The sequence below is a fragment of the Symphodus melops genome (genome assembly GCF_947650265.1).
Source record: "Symphodus melops genome assembly, chromosome: 19".
Taxonomy (NCBI): Eukaryota; Metazoa; Chordata; class Actinopteri; order Labriformes; family Labridae; genus Symphodus; species Symphodus melops.
The window spans coordinates 10,339,232-10,359,850 of record NC_136709.1 but is presented as its reverse complement, the minus strand read 5'-3'; the positions used below and the strand labels follow the sequence as shown (position 1 = coordinate 10,359,850).

Below are 20,619 nucleotides of genomic sequence, written 5' to 3'. Positions count from 1 at the left end.
TCTCGGACAATACTAATGGATTATAATTAAAAGACGATCAATGTGGAAAAAGCCAATTAGGCGTGCTGTTAACAGGCTGTCTGTGTTTGAAAACAGTAATGCAAGGTAAGCAGCTGTGCATCAGGAGCCAGTATAAGGTGAGAACTGATCAGGATTCCTGCAATTATCTCAAACAGCCAATCATCGCTTGATCCCTTGTTGAGCAACATGTTTTTATTTTCAAAAAAGCCTGAGGATTTGTTTTGTAATTTGCATTATTTGTTACACACAAAAAAAACCAAATAAGCTGGCAGCCTGCTGATTACAAACACAAACAAATACATTTGACTAAACTCTTGTAATTAAAACTTTGCACTTACTTGCACAAACCAGCAAATGTGTCAGCAAGTACAATGGTTTAGCTCAGCTGCTATAAAGTTGTAGGCAATTAAAGCCAACACTAGCGCAGTTTATGAAACAATCCATCAAACAGTCCAGGGGCATAATTTAAGGGAATTATCATCTGACTGCAGGCCCACATAGATGTGACGTGTTCCCCCGAGCCACGAAAAGAAAAACTCATCAAGGAGAGTGTGTGGATATGAGCTGAATTTGTTGGACCTAAACAAGGGTGAACTAAAAGGATGACTGGTTTCCATGGAGCTCTTGCCTTAGTGAACACATACGTTTATCTGTGAAACTATTCTACATTGCATCTTCAAACATTTGATCATTAAGTTAAAGTCTGGATGTGCCTGTGAGTGTCTCTTCTGTAACTGCACAGAAAAAAAAGAGACTATTTTATATCAAACAACCTAGATGTTGATGAAAGAAACATCCAACACAAATTGAATGCATCTCTATGGTAAACTGGAGGTTTTCCAGATCGGAAAAGAATCAAAGCAGTCAAAAGAGGGAGTCACTGTTCCTACCTTAGCCTCTGACGTGGGCTCCAGGTTACACAGGCGGTTTCCGAGCCCCTCAGCAGCCAGGCAGAACTTGCGATTCTCCTTCTGGATGCAAGCCACGCACTGGAGCACCACTTCATCATCCTGTCAAGACAAAGCGGATTTTAGTTTGTTTGTCTATGCATGTGAATGTGGTTTTAAGGATCAGATTTTAAGGACCAGTTCCCGAGAGAACATCAATTCAGCCTCACGCATGCCTTCTAAAGTCCTTTGATTTGGGGAGGCTCAGTGACACAAGAGGTCATTCCCTTCCACGGTGATAGAGGAAAAGGACATCAATAAAACGTTGACAGATTTAACCTCTAATTACATCACCCAAACATTGGGAAAGGGGGGCACTAATGTGCCTTAAATGCTTGTTGCCACCCGACATTTTTGAGAAGAAGAAATTTAACAGTCATGTGACATTCTGAGCTTCCCCCAGGCAACACATAATTGATCACATGAAATGTTAAAGAGAAGAAGAAAAATCTGTCTTGTGTAATATTCCAGTCACATACAAACTCAGATATGAACATGACATTAAACATTTAAATACACAGTCGATCTTAATGAATCCGTTTCTCTCTCTGCTCATCTAATTGGGAGTTTTTCTCTCAAAATGTGATGATCAAACAACTGATGCCTTCGAATCAAACCAATCTCCCTTTTGACTGTTTGCTCAGCACAAATGGTTCTGTTGATTGAAGCATTACACACATTTCAAGAAGATTTGATGCACTGTGATGTATATGAAGGAGGGTGTTGATGCTGCATTAGTAATTACAGTGTGTGAGAAATTAAGCGTTTGTTTTTAGGCATGTTTGCGTGTTATCTCTGGACAAATGTATTGAATACACGTCGTCTCCAAGAACTAAGATTGAGATCTATGAAAAGTGCAGACAGCATATTAGCAACGCTTTGCATATTTCATTAGCATAAATACCTATACTGTGAAGATGGTTATAATAAATATGAAAAAAATCAGAATCAGAATCTTTCATGCAGATAAGCCAGACAGCTATTACACCTGATTTCCTTTTTTGTTTAGTATCACTGTAGTCTTTGTATTCATCAGTAAAAGCCGGTGTGACAGAGAGTAATTCCCTCAATGCGTGTTGTTCTGGGAGCAAACCAGCTGAAAACAAACATCTGATGCTACTGTTGTGTAAATGGGATGATTGTGTTTGTACTGTAGTGCTGGGCCTGTAAATGTTGAATTGGACATACTTACTCTCTGTGATAGCAGAGCATCTGAAATCTGCTGATATCGGCTGCTACGGAATGCGGGGGGGGGGGGGGGGGGGGGGGGGGGGGCTCGTGCACAACCGGCTGCATTATTTAATGTACGAGGGGAATGTGCGGAGAGCAGAGTGCAGCAGAATTGTAGTAGTAACAGTCAAGCACTCCATTACAGCGCAGCATCGTGCACGAGAGAGAGAGAGAGAGAGAGAGAGAGAGAGAGAGAGAGAGAGAGAGAGAGAGAGAGAGAGAGAGAGAAAAATTAAGATGTGTAGTCTCTGTGTGTCTCTGAGTGCATATGCTGTAAGTATAAAGCTTTTAGTTACATTCCTGTGTTTAGAAGCACTGTGTGAAAGTCAATATGACAGGCCTCAGGGCACACAAACACAGCCGTGACACATTTTCCAGTTGACGCTCACGTGTGCTTCAGATGTGGTCTAGGGCGAGATTCAGAGGAATTCTGAGCACATTGTGATGATGCTACAGGGCTGATATCATTTGTGTCATATTAAAATAATTACAAAGTATAAGAAGTGCATTGACCTGAACATCCTGACAGCACCAATAAGACTTACTAAAAGATAAAATAATTCAGTAACAGCTTCAAACCGGTTGGTTTCCCATGGATTCATGTTTCCTGTACAACTGTCAGGCAATGTCTAGGTTAGGGCGTACATTGTGTTTTAGTAATGGATTGCAGTGATTGTTGTTTGAGGTTATACGTTGTACTTTTCCAAATAAGGGGCAACTTTATTCAAATATCATCGTTACCATCTTGCGTATAGCATCTGGACAACGTTTCATATTTAGTCGTATTTAGTAATTGGAAAAAGACTAGTAAAAAAAAAAAATTTAGAATGAAGCTTTAATTAAATGGATGTGCCTAAAAAATAAAAATAATAATAAAACAAATATTTGGCCAAGTCGGCATTGGTCGATATGTTGTTAACAGTATAATGGAAGCATGAGGATTAAATAATCAATCAACACACACCCAATGGGCTTGATGTCATGACAGCCAAAGGGTGTAATAAAGAAAACCTATTTGTCTCAACCCTTGTTTGAATCATGACATCATGAATACAGAATTCTGGGTATGACTTAGTTTAGTGAAGGAGAAATTGATTGGAGAACATACTTTGACACCATTAAAAACACAGACTGAATTTGTGTCTGTGGAAGCCGTTTGATTTTCATACACTGGAGTTACACTTGAGGGTGCTCGCCATCGACTGGACATACCACCTTAAATCTATGGACATGTAGAGTCCACCAAGAGTTCAACGCACAAAGAGCTAAAATTGAGAGTCGAACAAGTAAAAACCAACCAGCAAATAGATCACATCCTTACATCCTTAAACTAGTTCAGGAGTAAAACTATATATAGAAACAATGAGACACTTCAGCTAGGCTAGGATAAGAAATAGCATCAGCCCACCTACTGTGTTTTTAACCAACTAGCCTGTTAGCTGCTTTTAAGGACACATTTGTGCCCTTTTTCTTTAAATTGAAGGGTTTGTGTGAATATCAGTAACATTCATACTAATCCTTTTATGTATATTATTAATAATAAAAAAGCTCCATCAACAATATGAAGCTCTAGTTAAGTCAGGAAGATTATAAGTGCTTCACAATCATGTTTTTCTCATTCGCCTTTTCTTTTTCTGCTTGCACACTCACATTTCCACTTTCATTCTCAAGCTCTCTCAGTTTTGGGCTGTCATTGGATAATCAGCTGTCTCGTCAGCGGTACTCATCCAACCAACGGCATGGCGCTCCTCCCTTATTTCCAGCCTATCATCGTTCTGCTCCCCTTTTAGATACGACTCTTTCTCTGCCTTAGTTGCTTCATGCTGATGTTTCGTGCGCCTCTCCACCTCCCCATCCCCGCCATCTTCATCAGCAGATTCATCATCCGTCAATTCTTCACCCAGCCGGTCTCATCAAATCATCAGCTTCACCATGGGGTGGATTTATTCTAATGACACTCAGAATGTCCTTCTCCCGAACTCATCAACCACCCTATAGAGTCCAAGCGCCAAATACTTTCTGTCAAGTCACATTTTTATATTTAGCATTGTAATAAATCATTTTCTTAATATCATATCCTTAATATCCTGATAGAGATGCATGAATTTGGAAGTGATTGTAAAGAAGAAAGTCACTAATTGAGAAAATCCTGACTGCTGGAATAAATCCTGACTGCTGGAATAAATTGCACCATTCATGGGACTGTTATAGGAAAGACTTTGTATAATGCTAACAGTCATGGATCGATATGAAAGGTTATTCAACTCAGATGCAAATTGAAATGAATAGCTCTTGAATCAACACTTGGCTGTGCTGGAACATGAAATCAGTCTCCCCGTTTAGTAAGCGGGCAGGGGGTTGATATAAGGACAGTATCGATCCATAGACCGCATTCATGTCTGTCTGAGTGCCAAGACGCACACACTGACACACAGGTGGGCTGCACACACACACACACTCGCACCTGTGCATCACTTTAATCAGTGAGGCTAACTCCCATGTCTCTGTCTCCGTCTACCTGTCTTACCTTGCCTTACCCCTGTGCTGAGGTAAGAATGTGACGTTCACTCTCGCTCTCTATTCCCAACCTCTCTTACTCACTCTTCCCCTATCGCATGTGACTGCTACAGAGGAAGAGGAGGCACTCTCTGGTATCAATCATTCATAAAGCAAAGCACTAAGCCATGTCGGCCAGACTGGAGGGAGAGAGGATGCTCTGCTCTATTTAGGGAGGCTCAGTTTACGAAACCTGAAGAAAACATCAGACTTTAGGGATTTCTGTGACTTTTGGCTGACTCTTTGCAAAGATGCCTAAGGCGCGATTCGAAAGGTAAAAAAAAATAAAATTAAGTGCTGTGCTGAGAACTTTTTAGTCCCACAATTAAAAGTTTGAAAGTGAATACTGAGGAGAGTACTAATCGTTGTTTAATTTAGCAAATGTTGCTTTTAATGCGCGTCACCTTATCAAGACAATGGTAAAAACAGAGGTAATCTGTGCTGGCAGCTCAGTACAGTCGCATTGAGCATCCTGTGCTTTGAGCTAATATTATCATGCTCTCGTTCATAACATAAAAAGGTCTCGCTAACATGCTGACGTTTAGCACATTTAAGCTTATCCTTCACATTCCTCCATGCACATTTATCATTTAAGCATGATAAGAATGTTCCCATAACCTTGAGTGGTAAACTCAACAGCTGATGTTATTAGTTTTTTTCATCAAAATGAAAAATGGGATGGAACCCAAATGGCACCGGCAGAAAAATTGAGGCGATCATCATGTGACTTCAATTCATCCTCTGGGGAACCTGAACATGTCTACCCTTTTTTTTTTGGACATCTTTACAACAATTACTACATTTTAACCTCTAAAAGAATGATAGTTAATGAAACATTTTCTGAGGAACATCAGCTGGCGTGACGTCATTCTCTATAGATTAAAAAAACTGTTCAGAAGTATAACGGGAAGTGAGTGGGAAGTCTCCAAGGGCACCTTGGGATTGAATTCCACTTCATCATAATACTCCCTCTCTCATGCTCCCTCACTGCTTTGTTCTGTGTAAATCCATGCATTTGTCATCTCCACTGTGTATTTGTGTGTGTGTGTGTGTGTGTACGTGCCTCTGTGAGCACAACAATAGCAGGAAACTCCTGTGAGACTTAAGGGAGTAACACCGAGGCATATCAATGAGCGGGCCATGCTGACATCACAGCTTATTTTCTTGGGTCAGCCAATCAGGCTGCTCCTGAGGCACAGGGGAATAATGACAGTGGTTGGAATTTTTGCATGGTGACAGGTAGGTGTACCAATGGTCCTCTTCTGGCTGCAGGGAGCCAATCACTGCTCTCAACTACATATGGCTCATATGAATGACATGTTTAGACAACCGGGACCTGCCAGCACTGCCCTTCAGCTTTGACCTTGTAGTATCGCAGGCATGTGCTGCACTTAACCACAGACACCAGTGATTCAAAATGAATTATTATTGATAATGGTAAGGAGAGATTACACAGTTAAGAGTCAGGTAATGGCTTGTGAACAAATATGAAGCGCATAATGGCCCTTGTAGATTTGCAATTAAAAGAGCTTCTCCTTTGCCCTCCTCTTGGAGTGTGAGTATATTTCTGCATATTTATTTTTGATTCTATGCTCCCAGACAGCAAAAATGAAAAGTCCAGATTTGACGAAGTCTACCTTCATGTGATTCTTCTGCAAGCGTCTTCTTACGTACTGGAATGAAACAGAAGAGACCTGATTCAAAAAGCTTTCAGGAGCCCGGAGTATCTTAACTCGAGTTGTAAACAGACGTTTTCATCATTTCAGCAGGTAGTGCCATCCCCTCACGGAGAAGAAACTCTCTCCACCTTATCGCGCACTTTGCAGAGCTGCAGCGCTTTGCCAATGCATTCATAAGTTCATCCTTGAGGCTCTACAATAACTGCTGTAAAGCTTGAGTTACAAAATGTCTTACAGACACAAAAAAAAAAAAAAAAAAGCAGGAGCAGAGAGAGTGAAGTACCTCTGTGCAGGAGAAACATAATGTTTGTGAGCCCTGCCAGCTGGGGTGGGGTGGCAAGTGAATTGCTTCAGTATTTCATGTGTTGCTCCTATAAGCCTCCCAAAAGGCTTACATTTCCACTGCTTGCACCATGTTGCACCAAGAAGTCTATGCCGGGACTTAATCATGGCTCATCTTTCATGTTAGAAATTTACCGCACATTAAGGCATCAATGCCGCAGAGACAAACACATAATTAATAATATTATTTCCCTTAAGATTTTGGTAAATTTAGCCATGCATCCATGAAAAAACAAACACATCATCTCTTGAAAGTGTATTGAAGCTTGCATCTAATTGCAAAAAAAGTGCATTAACTTCAACTACAAATTGTCAGTGTATGTACAAAGGGTGTGTAAACACCTTAGGGAGCTCATAGGGAAGATGCAGTTACACCTCCCGTTAAGATGAAATTGCCAACGCTAAGTGTCCCCGATCAGAGGGAAGACTTGTGGCGATAAAATCCAGACTGGGCTCCCTGCAGCTGCTGCAGCTCTCTGTTCTCTGCTGCAGCTCTTTAAGGTCAGATTTGCTCTGACTTCTTCAGCTTGATCCCGTGCCAAAAAAAAAGCAGGTGAATCAACAGCAAATTGATCCAAGGGTGGCACCGAAAGGCCATCTGGGAGAGCAAGGGTAGAGCAATACAGGTGAAGAGAAGACAAGACAAGGAGTTTAGAGGAGAGGAAAAAGGGAATGAAAGAAGTATGCAGAGTGTCAATGGAAAAGACCCGCACACAAAGCCAGTTTCCCCCATAGAGCACTTGCCTCCACTTGCCTTTGTCCCTGTGTGACACCTTTCTACAGTGTTCTGTGTAATGAGTCTCCATCATCACCAGGGGCCTGCTGCTGCCAGTCAGCACTGTACACAGGCTGGCTCACACACATACTTTGTTCTGAACAGATTGATACAGCTGTTCGGGCAACGCAGAACAAAATGCAGTGTTTGCACCCCCTACAAGCTTTCTCTCTGCCACCGAAACTCTCTCCACGACACACACTCAAAGTGCAGGTGCAGGAAAAAGACAAGGAACCTCCTGGGACTATTCGAAAGCCCATCAAGCAGTCTAATTATGGGAATAAATTTAAACTCTGAAAACACACGCTTTTTGAATTTCAACAATTAACTGAACTACATGTCTATGGAAAAGACGTGTTTCTCTATTTGATCAAGAAATCTTTATTTGCTATAGAAAGTAAATGAACCAGCGCTATAATAATATATCAACAAAGACCCAACATTAATCCACCATGAGGACTAAGCAACATTTTGCAAAGTGGAAAGGAAAAACTTCCTTTAAGAGTCATCTCAAGCACAACCAGAATCATGTTGAGAAGCCATCTGCAGAAACTGTGTTAGGCTTTAAAAGTGGGATAATGTGAGATGTGGGAATGGAGACAAACTGAGCAACATCCAAAACAAGAATTAACAAGATAGATTTAAAGCTACAGAAGGACTGCTGGGGCTCAGATGGAAGAATCGGTCGTCACTCAACCGGAAGGTTGAGGGTTTGATCCCCAGCTACTGCAGCAACACGTATCGCGTGTCCTTGGGCAAGACACCCGATTTGCAGCAGCGTATGAACGCGTATTAATGGGATTAGTGGTTACTTCTGATGGTCACTTTACAAAGCAACCATTGCCATCAGCGTGAATGGGTAGGAGTGACATGTGGTGTAAAAAGCGCTTTGAGCAGTCAGAGAAGACTTGACTATACAAACCATTTACAATGCCAGTAACAGTGGTTAGAGTGTGTATCATATTATTAGTAACAACTAAGTCTGATATTAATGTAGCAACTGTAATGATGATGAAATGATATTTAATATTTATAAAAATAATTATAGATGTGAGGCTGACATTATTTATTGTTGTAGCAGTTGGAGATAACTGCTTTATTGAATGGTGCTTCCGATGTTAGCAGCTTATTGACACTTTTAATGTCTTTGTCTTTAACGGCAATAAGAATTCTTTAACTGTAATGGTACTACTTTACCTTAAAAAATGACTTGTTTTTATGAAAACATCAAAAGGGTTTATCTGTTGTACTGTGCTTGACAACAAGTTACTTTATTAGCGACTATGCTTGGAGTGAAAGTTCGTGACAGTAATTGTGTAACACTAGCGTCCATTTTCCATCTTTTTCTCTTTTCTCCAGTAGCAGAGGAATCGTTGAAACATGAGAGATGTTTGCTTCAGACTATTCCGGTGGAGATTACACATGCTATCTGCTAGCCCGCTGTTTCAGTGATGATTCAGAGACTTGTAGTTTAGCCCTCTCTCACATTGCGCTGTGACACCAGCATAGATGGAAGAGAATGAGGGGGGAAAAAAAACGGTTGGATTAGAGGAGCCGGGCTTGTCTCTCATGACTCAGTGTTGCTGCGTAAATGGGAGTGCTAACGCGCGTCTCGAGGCACGGTGCTGAAGCTGCTGCCCCCGGAGCACAGACAGAGTGATACAGACAGAGAGAGGGACAGAAGGAAAGGCAAATGGAGCTCCAGAGTATGAAGACCTCTCTCTCTCACAAACACACATTCGCATCATTAAAATCCCTGGGTCAGAGTGACACCATAAATGAAATTTGACATACGCTTAAATTTCAGCCTCTTTAAAGGCTTTTCCCAAGGGTGCTGAGGATGACAGCTTTACAGCTTGTTATTGAACAGTGTCTGTGGTCAGCTGATAAAAAAAAGCAGCCGTATTGTGGACCGCAATGGCTACCATGCAGCGTGTTGTTTTAAGAATCGTGACACATATTTTCACTTAATTTTAATTTAGAATTTGCCATATCAGCTCCAGTCAGTGGAGTTAGCGGCGTCTCATGAGACATTACAGATCAGCAAAAGCTTCTGAACCAGTTCTTTATTCATTCCCAAAAATCTGCAGCATTTTTTTTTACAGATTTGTTTGTACAGATTTTTACATCCTGAAAAAAGACATCTAGAAACACATTAAATTAACTTGTATCTTATGGTTCTATTTCGGGTTATGAAATTGGCTTTAAGCGCTATTAATATTTAGTGGTTTTTCTAAGAATACACAAACAAGAAAATACAACTATGGCATCTGAAGATAATTTAATCTGCGGTGGTTCAATAGTCCTCTATCCATTTTTGATCCTCTCAGGTTCTGCATGTGTGTGTGCTTGTGTGGCAACCTCATCTGGCACATATTTCGCTTCAGACCGAGACCGTCTAATCACTGCAGGCAATCTAATTACCCAATCACCATACACTCTCCATATACAGCTGGAAACAGTAGCGGCCATATGGACTGAGGTAATCCATCTTAGAGATTGAACAGGTTTGGCCATCACTGCGAAGCCAATAGCCTGTTGAGGAAAATGAATACACCTTAAACGGTTCAGCATTGTTTGTTCCTGCAGTAAGTCTGGAAATGTAAGGGCACCTGCGCAGATATGACAACACGTCACAGTTATGGTCCATAAAAAAATGTAAAAAATATAAGGAGAAAGTTCATAACCCAAGTGTTACTAAGTGAAATAAAACTCCTCCAATGTCTGGAGGTGTAACATCTGTCTGCATGCTTCAGTATGGAAGGAGCAGAGGAGAGAGGCTTTAAAGTGTTTCATCGCAACTTGCAGCACTGCTACTCCTCCCAAGCGGTGGTTTTAGTGTGAAGGGCTAAGTAAGCATTTTCATCACTTCCTTGCTTTCTGTCAATGCTATACTGAAGAAAATGGGGGGAAAGCTGGCAATGAAACAGCTATGTAATGTCTTGGGTGTTTTGTGATGATGCAATACAACGAGTGTGGAAGAAATTGGAGAGCATTTTCTCCACACCACATGATGGGGATGCTTGGGGGGCAAAATGTGACACTATAGCGAGGGCGATAACATTCGCCAACTAATTCCTCTCACAACCTCTGCTTTCTCCCCTCACAGTAGACTCCTCCACTGAGGAAGTTGAGACTTTTCATAGCAGCATACAGAAAAAAAAAAGGGAAAATGGGCTGGCATGACTTTAGCTTTTGATAACCGATGTGCCGTATTTTTAGAGGAAGAGCTTTCCTGGAGATCCAAAAGGAGAGCAGTGCTAACAGGTGCATTTGTAAACCATCCTGCATCCAGGAAGGGAAGCATGCACTCTGACTCACCGTTTTAAAATTGTGGAGTTAAAAAAAAGACAGAAGTGGTGAGAAAATGGAAATGCACTTTGCTGTCAGGTCAAGAAAGTGGAAGTACTACGTGACCTACTATATCAAGCGTTTCTCAAGGGTCAGAGCCTGTGCCCAAACGCAAGATAAGGCATTATGTCATTCGCTTTACATTAAACTACAGAATTTCAAAGTCTACCCGTCAATCATTTGAAATAAAAGTTTATTTACATTTATGTTAAGAATTCAAAGAGATGATTGATACTATTTTAATGTCTATATTTTGTCAGTCCATTGAAACACAAGGCTTCAGTCAGGATAGATAGTGAAGCACAAATTAAAAACAGAGGAACAGCTAGCCTTGTTTTAAAAATACTAAAGTAGAGAATGGGTAAATGTTCTGAGCCCTCCAAAGGTCTTAGCTATTTATTTATTAATCCAGATACTGCCTCAGCACCCTATGTCTGATTTTTCATTCTCCACTCAATCAGGTGGTCTTTTTGCTATACACCAGTCGTCCCTATAACCCCCACGCGCATATTACTCGTCTCCTTTTCGAACTCAGCAACATGACAAACAGATGGGGGGCGGCTGGACCAGGGGCTTCGGACGGACCAATAAAAGTGAAGTTCTTCGAGTAACTTCTATTTCTATTTTGTAAGTGTTCTACGCCCAGGCTTTGCTTTGGGTTAACATGAGAAGAGAAAGCCGTTAGGGATGAATGTACTCCCAGCTCGGCCAATGACAAACCAGCTAAATGAATACACCCCCAAGCCCACAACCAGGGTACTGACTGCCAAGGATCCCAGGCTCTGACTATTTTGTTGGGCACAAACAAACATGTCCGTCAAACGCTCTCAGCTGGTTTATCGAGTACAGAGTCAGACACCGAACTAGTGGGCAGATCCTGAGATATGATCGTACAAGTGGATACCAGGACTCCTTAAAAGAGCAAAGAAAGCTCCAACCACCAGAGTGGAATGCGCCTGAAGACAAAAAGAAGGGGTGCAAGCCATTGCTTGTTCCTACATGCAGCCCACGTAACAGCATCAACATGAGGGGCAGTGAAAATCCCCCTGAGGCATTTCATCAGACCGAAAGGTTAAAGTAATGACCTTAGGTTGAAAGGATGGATGCAATCGCAAGACAACCGGGTCGGACCAGCGGGTCTATCAGCCCCGGGCTCCACCAATGATTCTTGGTGGCTTGTCAATTAACAGCAACTACAGCCCTCTTCAATACTACCAGGTCAGTAGAGAGGGAGCAGGGACCTCTGTGAACCCCTGGTGGTGTCCATGGGAAGTGCAACACAGGCAGGGCGGAGGCAACAGAAACACTACAGTCCTTGTGGATGTCCAAGGACGCCAGTGGCAAGGCACAGGTCTTGCAGATCTTCAAGATGTCTACAACACCAGCAGCTGACTGAACTTGTACAGTGAAACGATGTGTCCTCAGGATAGTTTAGTGAAAATGAGAGTCAAATAATGTGCACAGGTGGGTTTTTATAAAGACAGCCATATTTAGGTTATGGAGTGAAGTTTATGGAGAGATGGAAAGATTTTACCTTTAAGTTTTTGAGGGACATATTATTGGCCTATTCCATCTATCCTGTGAAACAGATGTTGTGAAGGATTATTCTATTTATAGGGAAGGCATGACATTTTAAATAGTGAGCTTTAGAGCTTCTTGGAAGAGGCTCTTTTTACTGTTTGTTAAGAGTAACTGTTTCCTGCTATTAAGCTAATTCCTTATGCTAAGCTATTGTACATGTGAAGTCATATTTTGCGAGCTTCTATTTTTCTTATGCAGAAATGTGAGCAGTTGTGACTTTCTTGTCTTACTCTTGGCAGAAGTGTATTTGTATATCATATAACGTCTAACTATATAACTGACTCAGAAGGGTTGGCATCTTCATATTAGGGTACATCTACTTTATGTGCTAACAGTGTCAGCTTCTCACAGATAAAAATATCCTTTGTCCTTAATGACCTGACCTAACTAAAATTCTTCGCAGTGCTCATCCACATGCTCATGAGTAAAGCGTCACTGGGCGACACCCTGCGGAACAGAAAGAAGTGGAAAATTGAGACACAGCTGAGACACTCCCACATGACAAAACTCTTATCTGTTCAGGGACTGGTGATGATGCCCAGGTGAGGGGTTTTGGTGTCAAGGCTAAAGCATAGCTGACACTCAGAAAAGAATAAAATGAGAAAGAAAGTCACGTGGATGCTGCAATTATCTGCTTTACTGAAAATGTACAAATTGAGGGAAATACATTTCACCACCAGCAACATGTCATGAAAAGCTGTTGGGAAAAAAAAGCTGTAGGGTGTTGAAAAACAGACATCTCAGCTCCACCAGGTTGTTAGTCATTAGACAACCGCTAGTAGAGCAACTTTTTTCTGCTCCACATATCAACCTGCAGCTCACTTATTTGTCATACATTACAGGAGGAGGCCATTAACAGCTTGGTGGGGGACTTCTGAAGTGTCAGCTTGTCAGCTATACTGCCAAAGAAACACTTCTCCGATAAAGTTAGGAGGTAATGTGCGGGGGCATGAAGAAAACTAAGTCAGCAATGCTGCAGAGGTAGTCGGCCTAGTAAAGAGTATAAAAAATGCTCCACTGCATCTCTGCGTTCCCTCACCTGCAGCGCTAGACCTACCTACAAAATCTGCCCTCTCCTCAGAAACACTGTAGAAACCCAAGTAAAAGAAGAGACAATACAAAAGCGACAGCAGGAAATAAAACTGCAAATATGTAGAGCACTTGTGAGAGAAATGTTTTTCCATGTATGTTTCTTACAGCCTCCATGGATCTCCAACTCTGCTTGCTGGCTAGGCAGGATAGTATACTTTTTTTTTTTACACCACACATCGTTGACTCTGCAGCAACAAGGCTCAATAAAAAGGGTGCCATCGCCTCATCTGTGCTGGTGTGGTGCGACACAGAGATTGTTAAAGGGGTATTAATCTTTTATGAGGTGGGAAACGCCACCATTGTCAATATCAGAGTCCGAGACGTTGGCTTCAGCCTGGAAAGGGTACATCACTAGATTTTCTGAGCACAGTATAGCATCCTGCCAATTACACCATTACAAACCTTCAGTCAAGTCCATATAAGTCTACAAAAACATGCACTGGTTGCACTGGGAGTATCTTGGCAACGGCATAATGATCTGGCATTACAGTTTTCAGAAGACTGTCAAGGTTTTATTTCAAACTGTGTAAACTCAGAGAAGAGCACTCAACTTTCTCCTAAAGTGAACCACAACAGCAGAAGATTGCAGCAGTGAGCAGTCCTCTAAATGGCCTATTAGGTGCACAGTGGGGAGACAGAACATTGGACATAATTACGGCAGATGCCAGAGCTGCTTCATGTAGGAGGAGAATGATTCACAAACAGTGAAGTAGTGAGGCTTTTAATGATTTTTATCCATGGTAAAATGCGGTAATCAATGGTTTCTGTGGTAACAAATGCACAGGTCGAGAAAATTGTTTCAGAAAGTTGCAGACATGAAATAGATAAAATACCTATTCTTTGCCTAACAGCCACCCGTGTTGCTTACATGTGTCAAACTATGTAACTTTTAGTTTCATTAAAATAGGATCATTTAAAATCAAATAACTTGCATCTTCCCTAAAAGCTACTCAATCTAAAGTCAAAGCTACAGACCCAAGTTTAAATGAGCCAAACGTCTGAGTTGGTGGATCTGGTGCCACCCAATTCTGATAAGAGATTGAGACAGTGAATCGTTGGTTTGTTTTGAATAATGTACAAGCTAACAGTGACATCAAGGAGGGTGACATAATTAATGCAGTGCAACCTGACTGACAGTTTCATATCTTAGCTTTAAATAATTGAGAAAATTAAGTTAAAACTAAGAAAGTATTGATGGTCTCACTAAGAAACAAGCCTGTGGTATTTCATCTGAGCGATTAAGAACACTCAAAAGTATTTTAAGTCGCTTTGTTTTCTTTATCTTATCAACTTCTGCTAAGGGCCAACAACATTCCTGACTCTAGATAAATGAATGTACTGTATATCTCATTTAGGGAGATGCTGTAACTTGCTCTCTTTGGGAGTTTTATGAGAAAATACATATAGTCTACTTTCCTGTGTCTGCTGAAAAAGTAACTAGAGCTAGCTAGTTACCTAAGCGTAGCACACACAAAAAAAGCTAAGCTACAAAAAATTCAAAAGTTACAGTTAGCCTGACTCTGGGTCTAGAAGAAAAAAAAACACTAGACCCTTGGAACCTCACCAATTACATTACTTATAAACATTTTTAAGTGTTATGCTAACTTTAGCTAACTATAGGGCTACTCATATATTAAAAAAAAAACAGACATGAGATTGGTGTAAAATAGCAACTCAGCCACAGCTACACAGCTGTCCACTTTCTGTTTTATTAAATGTGTTAAAAAAAACTTTGCTTTACTTTGGATTTAAATTGCATAATTTTAGAGATTAAACTAAGTTCATACAACTTAATGACATGTACAGCTGTGACTAATAATAAGAACAACAAATAGGCTAAAGGAAATTCTTCTGTTAATCAATGACATTAACTGCCAAGGAGCAATATGAAAGAGAGACAGTTATAACAAGGCTAACTGTAGCTGCTAAAATTAAGTGTTCACTTATTGTACAACTGGTGAAATATATATCTGGAATAATATTGGAGCCCTGAAGTGCCTTTGTTGCAAGTGTTTACTGAGCCATGTGGTGTCTCGTAGGTATTTCATGCGTTATAGTTAAACAAGATTGTAAGAAGTCAATGGTGATTAAAAAAAATAAATCACCTGTGATTTTAGTCCACACAGCCACATTCTGCAGGACACGTACAGCTAACAGGCTAAATTAAAAAAAAGTAATGTACAGTAAGTATAAGCGTCTTAGGTAAAGATGTGTTACAAGTCTTAAATTAAGCTAACAACTTGCATATATCCACTAAAATGCCAACAGACTAAGAAAATACGTTTTAAAAAAAATAGAAGCAGAAGAGGTGCGTCGGAATCTCATGTTTGTATGTTTTCTGTTTGCTGTCAGTTGAGCTTGCAGGATTAATTGCCCTACATTGTTGTAGGTCCAATGCAGCCAACCATGGATATCAGGAGCTGGTCAAGCACAAAAGAAGCTATAAAAAATATAACAAACATAAGTCAATGATATAAACGCTCTTTGTTAACATAACTAAGAAAAAACATGAAGCCTCTGAGTAAGAGTAAAACGTGCCAACATAAGATGGTTCTGGGTACAATAGCTATGTTGTGGTCCCTACTGTGAATAAAAGTGACTTATTATAAACATAGATTACAATGAAGTGCTCAAAGAGACAGGTTTTCTTTTATTTGAATAAAAGAATGAATACAGGAAACATTTAAACAGATAAAGCCAAGATAAAGCCTGTTATTAATAAAATGCAAAAATGTTATTCTTAAATGTTTGTTTGAAAGAAGTGTAAGCGTTTGTGGAGAAGTGATGCAAAGGCACTTCAGAAGATGTTTTTTTCTTTTTCTTTTCGAAACTCTATTTATCCCCGAGGGGCAATTAGCGCACCAAGCGTTCGGCCGCAGGAGCAGAGAACTGTGTCTTGCCCAAGGACACATCAGACATGATGCTCACAGGAGCTGGGGATCGAACCCTCGACCTTCCGGCTGATGACTCTACCCACTGAGCCACAGCCGCCCCGTGTTATAGCTAATTGAATTTAGACATGAACAATTCATCAGTTCACGTCAGTGTTTTTTTTTTTTCATATTGGTAGTTATTAATTAAATGCAGGATAACATTAAAGTTGAACTCACTGATATTTTGCAAAGTAGAGGTGTAAAATACAGTTGAGTATACTCTGCATATACACTGATGATTTTATTCTCTTCGATAATACTGTCCTCTTTTAAAAAAAGTGTCTTGAATTTTATCCAGGAGTGGACATTTTTATGTTCCCTCATGTAGAATGAGGGAATAACTTGTGTTTTTCAAGGATTTCCTTAAAGAACTATTGTCTACAAATGTCTGCAGAGATAATTCAAATCAGCTTATCCTTGACCTATCTCTTTTATTTTAAGGTTTATTTGTGGGCCTATTATGTCTTTATTTTATTTCAGAACAGCGATATGGTCTGAGAGTTGGGAGTGACACGAGGGGAAGGAGCCACGGGTCCAACACGAACCACCGCCTCCACCGACGTCTCTTTTGAAGTTAAGAGGCACGCGCACTAACCACTAGAGCAAAATGCAATAACATTTAAAACATTTGTGAACATCAGCAGCACAAGTACAAGAAAGCACAAGTGTGAAAAAGCTTCATTGGTAATTCCTTCCATATACTTGCTGCCCGTTGTTTCTATGGTTCAAAATGTAAAAGTCAAACACGTTGTAGGTTAAAAATCAAGGAGAAAACAACAGTATCTTCTTTAGGTGGAAGCGTCCTACCCTGCCTGATTAAATATTCATGCTTTGAGACTCATGATCAATCAGGTCCGCTTACTGCATGCCACTGACATTACTGAGGAAATTTCTTCATTTGGTGGCGCGATCAATATCTCATTACAGCAGCTTTGCACTGGGTTGTCCGTGGGCCGACCGGCTGGTTTAATTCCCTTTAACTCACAGGCCTATCTCATCTGCCCATCTTCATCATGCTACACAGAGAAACAGCCTCCTGCTTAAGAACATCATGTCACGTTGAAGCTTGCTCCAACTTACTGTGGTGCAAGTGCAATATTGGGAAGTATAAATGAGATTAAGCTAATAATAAAAGATATGAGGGAATCAATACTGCAGCCGTTTATATGTATGTGGAAGAGTTTGTGTGTGCATGTGTGTCTGTGTGTGTTGTGTGGAGAAAGAGCCAAGATCAATAGCATGCTTTATACATGATTTAACTTTGCAATTGGAGGAGTTTAAATACACCCCATCCAGGAAAAGATTCCAAATCAAATCGTTTTGAAACTCCGTCCAAGAAAGATATTCTAAATTAAATAAATCAAACAGATATAAGGAAAGTCAAAGATTGACACACAGCTTAATGTTTTCTAAATCTCAGCAACAGCTGGTACAAAACAAATAACACAAAAACACTAGATGAACCAGTGAGTTGGAAAAGAAGAAGTTGCCCTGTTTCATGAAATTATGTTTCATTTCAAAATGTTAATCTAACCTGATTTTCTCAACAAATGACTTTTGGTTGCTTAAGAAACTGAGCCATCCCTTTTTGAATCCAACCATGAAATGACAGCCGAACCTCATCATAATGACATTAAAGCTCCCCTCCTTAGTGTCAAGAGGAATGTGATGAAGTGCTGGACTGAACTCCCATCAGTGGGAATAATTTCATGGTAATCTCAGATAATTATACACAGGGCAAGTGACAGAGTTATAGGAGGAGGGGACTGTGAAGTGAGTTTGGCATACTTGTAGCGCTAAACTCAAAAATATACAAGTTAGATACATGGAATAAAAATAAGCCTTGTTGTGTTGATGTGTATGGAAAGGTGAGCAAAAACCTGGAAAAATGTCCTTCAAGATGCCTGCATAGAGTTTCATGTTCAGGACAATATATCCCACAAAAAAAGGGTCCCCACATGGGCCAAGTCTGATCTGTTTGGATGGCCAATCTGCTCTCTCATAATTTGTCAGTCATTCAGCTTTGTTCTTGGATATGTCCCGCCCCTTTTACCCTATTGGGAATGCTACAGTCAGTCCAAAGGGAGACGCTTGCTCCAACAAGCCAATGGGCTTGGATCAGTAACATCAAGGGTTTGTGATGTCACACTACACATTTTCAACGAGGGGGGGGCAGGGACTGAGCGTTTCATGCGGCTACTGCTAACAGGAGGAGGTAGGAGAAGCCGCGTTTCTGCAGACTTTGGATATTTGCAAATAGATGTGCCTAAACATGCACAAGACACGTGCAAAACACACTAAATAGATATAACACCAGAAAAAGCATAATATGGGTAATCGATAATATCGGTCGATATTACATTACCCAGTAACTATTAGTAACACTTAGCTTTATCGCACGTATGCACCAATATTTCTACCAGTCAAATAGCATTTCATTTGAGCATCATTGTTTTACACTTGCAGTTCTCTGTCACCAGCAGAATGTGCAACATGGATTTCAACAAGCATTATCACTGTCCTGAGTATCGAGCTGTGATGCACGTACATGTGCAGTTCCATCCAGGTTGAGTGACCATCTTGTCTTCATTATGTATCTTTTTTCCACAGGTGTTTGATCCACATTTGAGTGATTCACAGAATAAAAGTGTATTTTGCTCTGCAGACTGAAAATAGATCAAAGAAAGATATATCGCTATTGGATTTCTTCTCCTTCTCAATATCGGCCCCAAAAATCTTATAAATCGGTCGGGAACTACTTGAAGCCTTCCGAAAACATACAGTACAGCAAACACATACACATGTTTGCGCAATTGAATAACATGCAACTGAAAAGACATAAAAGGAGATAAAAAACAGGGAAAGGAAATTTGACTGTGACAACAGAAGTGAGGAGAAACGGAGCGCAACAAAAGGAACAACCCAGCAGTGTGTTCAAAGAGGACGAGTGGGTGAGGAGGCAGCGAGCTCTGGCACCAATGACACCAGCACATTGCACACTTTAGTGCATTATGGTAGTCATTTTTCTCCTTTATGGTTATTATTTTTTCTTCATCAGCTGGTTCGGATCTATGCATTTCTTTTGTGTTGTCATACGTGCGTTTCTCGCCTGGATGTAAAAGTGTGTCCGGTGGCTTTCACATAAACAAGCCGCCTGCCACTGTGCATTAATCAAAGACCCAGTCTGGCCTTTTCAAAGTCGCTACACCCACTCGAACTGATATTAGATCACCAGAATTTGATACAGGCCTGGCAGGGAACCTCATGGCAGAGAAGCTGTGCACATGGATGCTCAGATAATATGCTGCACTGAAGCCCGTTTTAACCAATAAGTGGGCCTCATGTATAAAGTAGAATAGAAATCTAACAGGGATTAAAACAACAAAAGTGTGTTATGCGTCTATCCTCTCTATGTACGTTCTTTCATTCTGCTCCGATGACACAAGCAACTGATTTGGAAAACAAGCCTTACATGATGAGCACGTCACCATAAGCTGAGATTGTGTTCAGTATACTGCTTATAATGAAGCAAGCGATACTTGAGCTGGTGCATGTAAGGACAGATCCAATTTCCAAACAGGCTGAGCGAAGTTCCTGTAGAATATGCAGTCTTATTAAACTCTCTGCACTGACACTTTGCCCACTCTGATATTAAACTGCAGTTTTAGGGAGGCTTTTCTTTGAGTCTCCCAGCTCACCATCAGCACCGTTCCCCTCCCTGTAACATCAAATTACCCGCGGCTGAGCTATCCACGCTCTCTTCCCTTTCCTTTTCCTCCCACTGAGTTGAGGTTTATAGGCAGCAGTCCGGCAGGGGTAATTTCTACTCTCACTCCAGGGAAATTATTTTGCGTTGTTAGAGAACAGGCAGTTTGTGAACTGCTTTATCAAGCTCCCTGGCTTTAATAACAGGCTACTTTTGGGCATCTGCAAGAAACATTGCCACTACATATCCTAGCAGACTGATTTCCCAACTAATGAAAACAACTTTGGTGTAGAGTTGTGCAGATTCTGATACCAACAATGTCAAATCCCCCAAAATGTAACTATGCCAATGAACACATTCTTGTGATATTAAACTTATTATCTTGTTTAATTCTTCCTAATCCAGT

At 40.7% G+C, this 20,619-nt stretch overlaps 1 protein-coding gene across 9 annotated transcripts in view; it reads right to left on the bottom strand.

Moving 5' to 3' along the window:
- LOC306840613 (ryanodine receptor 3) overlaps positions 1 to 20,619 on the bottom strand; it is a 104,195-nt gene that overhangs the window by 80,896 nt on the left and 2,680 nt on the right. For all 9 annotated transcript variants that reach the window (XM_079370014.1, XM_079370015.1, XM_079370017.1 and 6 more), the window contains exon 2: positions 912 to 1,031. In XM_079370014.1, the coding sequence (XP_079226140.1) occupies positions 912 to 1,031 (120 nt within the window). The remainder of the gene's footprint in view (positions 1 to 911; positions 1,032 to 20,619) is intronic.